The 10807-nt window shown below is 38.5% G+C and overlaps 1 protein-coding gene across 5 annotated transcripts in view; it reads right to left on the bottom strand.

Moving 5' to 3' along the window:
* Positions 1-2590: 2590 nt before the first annotated feature.
* LOC117394780 (SWI/SNF-related matrix-associated actin-dependent regulator of chromatin subfamily D member 3) overlaps positions 2591-10807 on the bottom strand; it is an 88115-nt gene continuing 79898 nt past the window's right edge. For all 5 annotated transcript variants that reach the window (XM_059018228.1, XM_059018221.1, XM_033993343.3 and 2 more), the window contains one exon: positions 2591-10760. In XM_059018228.1, the coding sequence (XP_058874211.1) occupies positions 10707-10760 (54 nt within the window). In that variant the 3' untranslated portion in view covers positions 2591-10706. The remainder of the gene's footprint in view (positions 10761-10807) is intronic.

Genomic DNA, 10807 nt, shown 5'->3' with positions numbered 1-10807 from the left:
GCATAAACGAGGGTGTCAGTACTGTGCAGAAGAGTGTTTCTTTAATAGGTCATTTGATTACCAGGTTTATTTTACTCCCCAGAGACATTTATTTTTCACTGTAATATGTTACAAAGAATACTTTTGTCAGCCTTTACTCTAACATGGCTTAACTCCCAACTAATGTATGTTTGATCTCACAATCACACACTTTTATACTTGTATATTTTTTTATGGATCTTGAGAAATAAATGTTTCTTTTCCTCCACCAAGCCTGAACAATCAACATGCTATGTAAATTCTAGACTACTTCACACTTTGGATTCATCACAGCTTATGCAGGACCAGTAACAGATTCCACTGAGGAGCATTGTGAGGTATATATGAGGTTATATTGCAGCTAGCCATTGCCTCATTTATCCTGTATGAAAGAACTCATTCTGAGGGAGATATATTAATACCGTGAGTGTGTATTTTTTTTTTTGCCTGTTTCTTTCTCCATTGCCTCAGTGGAAAGTCTTGCCACCCATTTCCCATTAGAGTCTTAAGTAAAATGCTGGTCTCCAATGAGAGGAGTTTGCAGTTTAATTGCCTTCAACACTGTTTATCTTACTGGGACTGAAAAGGCACACAACATCATGAGTTTTGTGTGACAAGCTCTGTTGAAATTTATTTATTTATTTATTTATTTTTTGGGGGGGGGGGGGGGGCGTCCAAACGTTTTTCAGGCAACATTCTAAATGTTTTGTTTAATAATTCTATTTTGACTGTAGCTTGTGCAATAAGTTGGCTTTTGTCTCCTCTGGTTATGTGTGGTTGTGTCAGAAACTAATGTTTGTGGCATATCATGGAACTCTCTGTCCAGACTCACTGTCTGATTTACAGGGGGGGGGGGGGGGGGTAAGTGTATGGTCAGGGGTGGCATGAAAAATCATACCACACAGCAGAAGAATAACATACATGCAGGAGCACTCATAAGTACACCCACTTGACACACTATGAAGACATCCCTCCTTCCACTTGCATATTTTTCATATGTGAAAGAATTTGGTATGACATGCCTGTAGTGGTGTCTCGGTTACTTACAGCATCATTTCCATATTTGCAGAATATTGAAATAACTGAGTATTGCGAAGGTCTTTAAAAATACAATTGTTTTAATCCTGTTTGGCTAAACAGTTCCTTACCCATAGCTAGCTTGCTATATACAGAGTGAATCGGAAGGGACATACCATTGGGACATGTGCCTGTAAATGCATAAGACCTCCCAATGGAGATACTGGAAAACTAAACCTTTATGAATCCGGCCGATAACCTAATAGCCAGAAATGTGCGGTTATGTCCTTGCGATGCATCCGTTCTGATATACTTCTCATGACACAATCTAGAACGAATAACACTTGCAATGTATGCAATATTGACATAACCCATTATACTGACTGGCTCTCTAAGCGAGATGTTGAGATTATTAAGGCCATTCTGTAGTTTTATGCCTAGTCAGAGTACTCTCTTGACTCACTGGGCCATATTGACTAAGTGTTTACTCCAGTCTTTAATTAACTCCTACTTTTTGAAAGGTCAAATGTCTGTTAATTTTACAAAACTAGAACCAAACAACTAAGTAATATAATCTGAGTTCTCTTCAGTACTCTCAAGGTGTTTGGTTCTTATTTTGTAACGTTTGCATAATTTGTTCTCCTTTCAATAAATAGGAGTTCTAAAGATTGGAGGTAACGCTTTGAAGACAGGCACTACGGCATGAAATCTTTCAAGAGCATTGTATTGTCTAATATTAAATAGCAGAAAGAAATTATAGAGCAGGATTTTTTGTGTTTGCTACAGCTGTCCTGAATACGACCGTCAGTACTTTATTATCCTCATGTGTTCCCTGTCAGCACTTTATTATCCTCATGTGTTCCTTGTTGTTTGTCCAGGTTGTAGCTTGGTCAGTGTTTGCATTGTATATTACCCCATGGAGGTTTATTATGCAGTGTCATCCTATATTAAACACAAATGTTCCTGCAGTATTTACTCAATTGTAAATATGACTAAAATTGAAGAAGCTTCTTAGTTGTAGATAAACATTTCAACATGTGTTTCTCAAGTGTCAGAGATTACAGACACACACGAGTGAGGTTTATCTACCAGACCAGTAAGTCCTGTTGTTCAGTAGCCTCAGAACACAATGGCATTTAAGCACTTGTTATCCAATACTGGAACAAAATATACTGCAATTAATTGAAAAATGTACCATAAGGATGATAATATCACAGTATATAATGGACCATTTAATGTATATATGAAATGTAAAGTTGGTAATACTAAATACAAAACTAAACACAAAACTATATATATATATATATAATTTAAAAATATAACTGCAGTAGTAGATTGTATGTTAAATAAGCTGGGCAAGAAGTGAATCTATAGTGTTGTGGCAGGATACATTTACTTTAAAAAGAGTGAATGTGAAAATAAAATCTGTAAAACTAAACAATTTACAGACAAATTGAGGAACTTAAGTTTTTATGGGAATGAGAGTATTAACAATTAAAATATTTATATGTATGTATATTTCCATAAGCAATCAATCACAGTACACAGGGAGAAATGCATGTCTAGAAACGTTTTATTTTTACAACCAGCAGGACAGTTTAGTTATGGACCACCAATACATTTCATACATTTCATATAGAAGAGGAAACTCTTCTGAACCTCAAAGGAAATCTGTTTAGTAGTAGTAGTAGCAGTAGCAGTTTTTTTCTTTTATTTTGTTATTAGTAATAGTGAACCTCAAAATAACAGGACATTTGTAGGGCTGAGTAGCCTAGAGGTTAGAGAAGAGGACCAGGAGCTTAGAGGTTCCAGTTTGAGATCCTAATTCAGCCACTGGCCTGCTGACTGAACCACCTTGTGCCTCAGATACAAGTGCCACAAGGTGATACACTCAGAAAGTGGTTCACTTAGCTGCACTGTTCAAAAGTAAATTGTTTCTTTAGTCATGAAATAGCATGGAAATGTTGGAGACATTGGCACATGGTGGATCTGGCACTCGACATCAGGACCACCAAGCACCAAATGAACTTCATATGGCCCATGCCCTCCCTGCATCCCTCGGAGAGGAGAAAGGTTGCACAACTTCCTAGGCCATTACATGCTTTGGTAGAATCTAGCACTACAGATACCTCTTTTCAGCCAAGCTTTCTTTTTTTATTAGCTACAATTACAGTCTCTTAATTATGTCTTTCTGTAAGTGTTCGTGGGGTCCTGGTTGGGAGGAACATGGCGGCTTGAGGCTGGTCAATGCAAAACTAAACTAGACTGATTTGGTTAGTGACTGAAATGGTTAGTGACCCAAGGCACTGAACAGAAGTAGTCTCAGTACATCAAGTGATTAGAAATAGGCCAGTGCCCGTCTAGACTGAAACCCCCCTTTCTTTGTAGTGAGTCCCATCTTGCAGTCCAGGGAGCCTTGAACACATCTGTAATCTAGGCCCCAATACACAGCAGAACAGTTTGCTAAGCACTGTTTACCATCTTGTAGTTTGCAAAGCAATAAGATGGATAAGAGAAGTAAAGTCTAAGACCCCGTTCACACTACTGTGCTGGCCCAGGGCCGCCTCAGAATTTGGTCTGCAACCCTGTTCATATTTACGGTTTAAGGCGCCTTTGTGCGGTCACATGTGACTGAAAAGTAGGCCTAAAATGTGGCGAACTTCTTTTTTTTGTTTTTTATGGAACGATAGCCTGCGCTCAGAATGGAAGAGCTACTGGGATATACAGTAATCCTTGACTTGTAGCAGATGTTTCTTATTAATATTTTTTTTTTTTCAATGCACCCACAATCACATTATTCTCTCAAGAGCATTGGAGGTATTTAGAATGCAGGAAACAGCAACTTGCTAGTGTTGACAGGTATAAATATTTATTTTCGTAACGGATACTTCACAGACTGCAAATGACTATCATTGACTGACATTCACAAGACAAGCGCACAACTGACCACCTAATACTAGTACGACTGTTCCCTCCTAAGGAAGGTATTAAATACATTACACATGTTTCTTCTCATGTATACATATTTGTTTAACCTGCATGAATTCTGTCTTTGTTTTCAAGCATGATTGTTAAACTAGTCTATTGTTTACTTGTTATTATTATCATTGTCAATATTATTCTCTAGTCCCTAAACATTAGCAGTAAAGACACTTTGCTCAACAACATACACGATACATAATAAACCACTGCTCTATTTCCAGTAGAATAACATTAGCAATAATAATCACAATAACAGGCATTGAAATATCACCCTCACATGGTGCATCAGCGATCTCACTATTTCTGGATGAGAACAGTATTTTTTTGTGTGTGTGTAAAAGCAAGCAGCTAAAGAAATGATCGGCATTTTAATGTAAAGACACACACTTCTGTAGCTATGTATATCATTGCATGCAAAACAAACAATGGTAGCTGAATATGTCAAGTCGCCAGCATTATTGATCATTATTGAGATCCACAATCCTGCAGTTTTTATATTTATCGCTCAGTTACTAAATAACACAGAGAAGGTAATTGTGACAAGTTAAGCATAATTCTGAAGGCACTGCAGCTCGTAATTTATGTGAAAGAAACAACCTGAACGTTAACCTGCTAGATTTTTTATTTAATATTTTTTATAATTAAAGTTGTATGGTGTAGAAATAATTACCGTTCAATATTGATCCACTGCTGTCTTGGCTAGCAGAGCATTCAGCTTTCTATTTACCTTTCACGTGCGTGGGAGTATGGGAGTGTCTACTGAGCTATGGAACCACATTGGTCATGTGATTTTGGCCTTAGTCTGCTTTGAGTTCATACATATATAAAGGCCGGCCCTGGTCTCAGATTGCAGGCCCTGGGCCACATCGAAACGGCAGCCTAAATCTGGGCCCCAGGCTGCCTTTTCTGTTTTGGCGCCTTAAATCGCAAGTGTGAATGGGGTCACCTTTTAACTGTTGTGTTGAAACATTTTAACATATACACAATGGGCTAGATTCTCCAAGCCGTTTACTCCACATCGTAAGAAACATACCCAAAAAGAGTCACCAACCCAGAAATAAACATCAGGCATTTTCTTTAAAGTTGTAATTGGCATTTTTTTAATCTTTTCAAATTGCCCAAATGACAATTTGAAGTAAATAACTCTAATCAACTCTAATCTAATTTCCCTAAATAAATCCGGCCCATTCCTCCGAGCTGCTTGTGTTGCCTAAGGCTGCCATATTTCTCCCAGTCTTTTTAAAAAAAAAAAAAAAAAAAAAAAAAGTTAAATAAAATATAATGAAAAAACATGTACATGCGTCAGGCTTAGGTTGTGCAATCTCACCTTACCAGCTTTGGATGTGTCTTTAAAAGTTTAGTTTCATAGACATTCTAAGTTTCAAACACAATTTCACATTCTACTGTACATGGATACCTTTTCTATGAAAGCAATGTAAACACACGTGCACAAGAAACAGACTACAGTTAGATCAGGCACCAGCAGCAATCTAGGCACCTCCCTCTTACACATTAGTGCGGTAAGGCTAGCCTCAATAAAAAAGGCAAAGATTTAGTTCCAGCATCATGCTGCTTTAGTGGTAGGCAATGTGCCCAGTGGCATGATGTCCCCAATAATATTTCTAAAACCTTTTTTTTTTTTTAATACTTCATGATGAGTTTTATAAGTGCTTATTGTTTTTAACTTTCCCTTGCAAATAAAAGGAGGCATTGCTCAAGATATGCTCAGGCTGCACTTCAGAGAAACACTGAATTGTTAATACTGCCTTCCCATTTCACCATCTAGGTAAAACGCTAGTAATTAGGAGTGGGACTCAAGGTTGTGCTTGCTTTATTGGGACAATAGTGAAAAAGCAGCAAGGCACTGATGAGATCAATCAAAATGGGACAGGCCAGTTCAGCTGAATCATGCTTTCTTGCGCTTTACAGAATGAGCATCAATACCTTTTTTGGCTTGAAGAATTTCAATTTTGTCAATTGACAGTTCACAAAATGCCCTTCTCACTAGGAGCTTGTCAAACGCTATGTTCTTTAGCATTGTGCCCAAGACAAATTGGTAAAAAAGTTATATCTAAGATTTGTGTAGTGTATTTACTTCTGAAGATTAACAATACTTAAAACATTTTGATAACAAGACATGGAGGGGTACATTCAATGCACTTCTATTTTTCTATAGCAATAGTAACATACCAAGTCAAGGGCAGCACTTTCAGATATAACAGAATTATATGTAGGAGTAATTCCAATGAGCAGTTTTGCTACACTGACTCACTGTCAATTCAGTATGTAACAACATGAAGTCTTCTTCCATAGATAAGACAAAAAAGCCCTACTGACACTCATCCATTCTTATGTTAGAATTACTCCCAACTTTCTTTCTTTAACAAGAACTTTAATACAGTAAACTAAAGGTTTTTTTTTGTTTTGTTTTAATCGACACTGAATAATGCCCCTGCTCAAATACTGATAAACGGTAAGCTCTCCAGTAGCCTGCCATGTCCCATGAGTGATGGCTCCATGTGGGTGGAGAATTCTCATGTAAGTGATAAAATCCCATCAGGAGAACATCATGGAGAAGTGGATTTTTTCACGTGGCAGAGTGCTGCTATGCACTGACTGACCCACCCCACCACTGACTGAGGCTCCTGGAGTGCTACAGTGTGGTTAGTCCTGTGGTTTGATCAACAGCCTGAAAACCAGGAGACTCTGCATTCCAATCTCAACTCAGCCACTGGACCTCCTTCCAGACCCGCCCCCAGTAGGTGTTTCATCTTGGTTAAATGTGTACGAACCACCAGGGCTTTAAAGAATTTTCCTGCCTCTCATTAACAAAACCTTTGCTTTCATGCTAATCTGTTTTTCACATCTATTTTTCATGTATCCTCTCAGATTAAGCACATCTACTGTATGCAAACCCAACTAGTTTTCCTTTACACAGCATAGAATACCTGGGGTCCTGTTACCTGTAACAAAGACTCAGGCTTCACCAGTCAAAGTGAAAATAAAGTCTGGAAACCAAAAGGATCAACAAGATAACAAGGAAGGTAAAGGGAAGTCAAAGGAACTAGCAATGCCTCGGTAAATTATTTTTTTTGGGGGGGGGGGGGGGTGGGGGGGGGTGGCTACATCACCAAGTGATATGAGAATGTGAACCACAACCACATCACCAAGTGATATGAGAATGTGAACCAAAACTCATTTCAACATTGAAGACATTGAGAAAGACTTGGAAAAATGTGTCACTGAATTTGCTAAGTTTCCTTTTGTATTTCTAAATGTAATTCCTGTGTCTAGGGTTCTTCATGCCCATAAAGCAGGGTACACCCAGGCTAATTCGGCAACAATACAGGGCCATCGTTGCATCACTTCAGCATCTGCTGCTGTGCAACCTCTCCATATTCATAAAACAACATTCCACAAAACGACAGTCACATTTTGTGTTTGTTTAGATGTGAACCAAGCCAACTTTTCTGGAATGAATGGCTTCAGGAAAAGCGTTCATTAATCCTCAACACAAAATCTCTGTCCCTTTCCAAGAAGCATAACTGATATCAAGCTTTCTTTTACAGAATATCAGCATCTACATCATCCGGCAGTGGGAATAACATTAAAAGTACACAACAATAATGTAACAATAATCTCCCCACCCCCCCCAAAAAAAAAAAAAAAATTAAAAACCTAAAACAAAAAGCAAATCCTAAAACATTTACAACATCTAAGTAACAGACTAATACTTTCTTTAGGCCTAATTGTCAAATTACTTTGGAAATCTAGTGACAGCAGCCAGGTATTGCCATCACTGTTCTGTGTCCTTCATATACAGGGATTCACGTTGTATATTTACAGTGCAAAACAATAGCCTGTGGCCCACTAACCCCTTCAGTGCTACATGCTGCTTTCTTTCACCATATAGGAGTTTAAAAGTTAAAGTCAAAGTAAAGGCAACTGATTCATTTTGAGTCAACTTGTCTGTTTTTATCATCAATACATAAAGTGACTGTTACCTGTGCCAGTGATCGGCGCCAATGTAATTACTGTTATTTTCTCCTCAGTTCAAACATCCAAACCCCTTGTACAATCAACAGTCATTTAGTAACGGTAACTAAACATCACAGGTGTCTCAATTACATTTCAAATGAGAGCGGTAAATCTGGTTTCATTGATTTACAACAGGAGGGTCACCTTGCATGTCCACCGGCACTCAAGTGTGATAAAGATGCCTTATGAAATCATCTACATTCTCCTAATATTTAATTTCTTACCTGTCATTATGTGTCTTCTGTATGATTTTCTATTGTGGTTTCTGCGAGATGGGGAAGCACATCAGTGCTGCACAGGATTCAGTGCACAATGCTTCACCTACGGGCTTCACAACCAATAATTAAGCAGAAACAGCAACAGCGAATAACAGAGAACACAGATAGTAAACACGTAAAAAAAGAAATAATAGGAAAATGTATATACAGTTTCATTTGGACTGTGATGCTTAAATAGACCATTGAGCCCTCACTTTGGCTGCCATCCACCACACAATATTGTTTTGTCTGTAGTGATTCTTTGTGGCTTTGTCAATTAGCTCTGTTATCTTGTTTCATTTGTAATACTGTGATGTGATTTTATTAAGACTTTTTTATGACAGGAAGATACTGCTGTAACATGTTGCTATGTAACACCCTGTTAGCACTCATCTCTCATTTTTAGTCCCTGTTAGTCTATAAAACTCACTTAATAATCATACATTTTACTTGTCACTTTCTCAATGCTTAGTTAGCCTGGGCTCTTATTAGGAACTTCACAATATGAATATTAAAGTACTCTGTTCAGGAAAAACACCAGCTTGTAAGATGATCTGCCCTTTAAAGATACAGTATCTGGGACAACAGACAAAGCCTCTCATCAAGGATATCCGTTGGCCCTATTCCCTAAAATATGCACCTTCACGACTTTTTAAAAATTATTTTACAGACAGAAATAAACTAAAAAGAATAACATCCGGCTGGATGTTTGATTTTCATAAAATTGGGGTCAGTGGTGGTATCAAGATGCACTGCCATTAAGATCCATTGAAAAGACCATACAGTCTTTAATAAACAATGAGCTAATGCTTTTTGAAAAGGCCCCAGCACACCTTCAGTCGTCCACGTAAAATGGAGGCTCATAAGCCAGCATGTGGGTAGCTCCACCCTGTGGCCAAGAAGTGCTACACAAGCAGGATTTCTGCAAAACTACTGGAATTCACATTACCTGTATATGGTTGTGTATATAACCTTGCTTCTATTGTATCTTGGAATTCCTCAGTAAAATTTTACACAGATGTCTAAAGGCCACTACACACCAGACGCGATGTGACAAAATGAATAGAACCTACCTATACTTTTGATAAGCATCTTTCACACCCCAGGCGACATGACAGGTGGCGTAGGGGCGGCACTGGAGCGACGTGAAATAAATAGGATTGTAATTTCTTTGCGTGACAACTGGGCAATCAGAGAACTGCTTCAATGCACAGTGTCCACCAGGGTGAAGCACTATCCAAAATAATGGAGTAATAAATAATACTTGCTGTGGAAAAATACCCAGATCTTTATGACAAAGGTCATTGCAATTATTAAGATACAGAAATGAAAGATAATATATGGGAGTCTATTTCGAAGGAACTGGATATGCCTAGTATGTATGATTTATTGCTACATATGTTGAAATAGTCTTGTCAATCAATAACAATTTTTAATAGTTTTATATTTGTTTTAGAGTGAAACTGAGCCCATATAAAAATACATATTTAAAAAAATGTATATACATAGGCTGTCAATCTGTGGCATCGCATCTATGTCGCTCAGGTGTGTATGGTCATGTTGCTGCAAAAGTATCTTGTCATCCGATGAATAATCACATCGCGTCTGGTATGTAGCGACCTTCAATGAGTCTAAAATTGTCAGATGGGCCAATCATTTTAGTTGAGTTATGAATCACAAGACAAGGAAACAGTGCAAACTCTACTGTGGAATAATCCAAAGTGGATCAAACTGATACCTATGTTATGTATATGTATAATTCAGTACAAATGTATCCAAGCACGCACTCTGCTGATGTGAGGTATTTGGAGGACCTAACCACACAAGGTTCACAGGTCCCTCAAGTTGGCTCTAGCTGCACTGGACAGGCCAAAAAAATGGACTTGCAATAATTTGGTGAGATCTACAGCTATCCATGACGCCTGATTTCTGCAAGAACTAAATACATGCTCCATCATGCGGTAATGGAGTGGCTTGGTCACCTATAGGACCTTTTGAGTCAGTATCTGTGGGACGTGGGATTATTTACTGAAAAGTCACTGCAGGCATCCCAGGAGGAGTTGGGAATGGGGCCAGTATTAAGGGGTCCTTTTCTTAGACCTGCACACATGGTTCCATGCGTTAGAATCAGTGAGTGTATCATACAGTATATATTCTTTTTGTCCATATGACTAGCTGTTTTTAAAAAGGAAAATACATTCTAACTGTGTGGTCGAGCAATGACACCGAAGAAGATCCCAGTGATATCCAGAGCAGCAGTGCCCGCTCCGAGGACACAGAACAGAGGGTTACCATGACGACAAACAAGGCAAGTCACAACACTGTGAGAAGACGATGGCAAGCGGGGGTGTGCTGCTGCAGCACTGGAGTTCTGTTGTTTCCGCGAGGAAGGGTTTAGGTGTTGCGCACGGCCAGTGCTTGTTCCAGCTCCTGTCTGCGCTGTTGAATCTAGAGGAGAATGGAGGGGGTTGGGGTATAAAGATGCTATAAAACCA

Source organism: Acipenser ruthenus, chromosome 3 (genome assembly GCF_902713425.1).
Source record: "Acipenser ruthenus chromosome 3, fAciRut3.2 maternal haplotype, whole genome shotgun sequence".
Taxonomy (NCBI): Eukaryota; Metazoa; Chordata; class Actinopteri; order Acipenseriformes; family Acipenseridae; genus Acipenser; species Acipenser ruthenus.
This window is presented reverse-complemented; position numbering and strand designations above follow the sequence as displayed.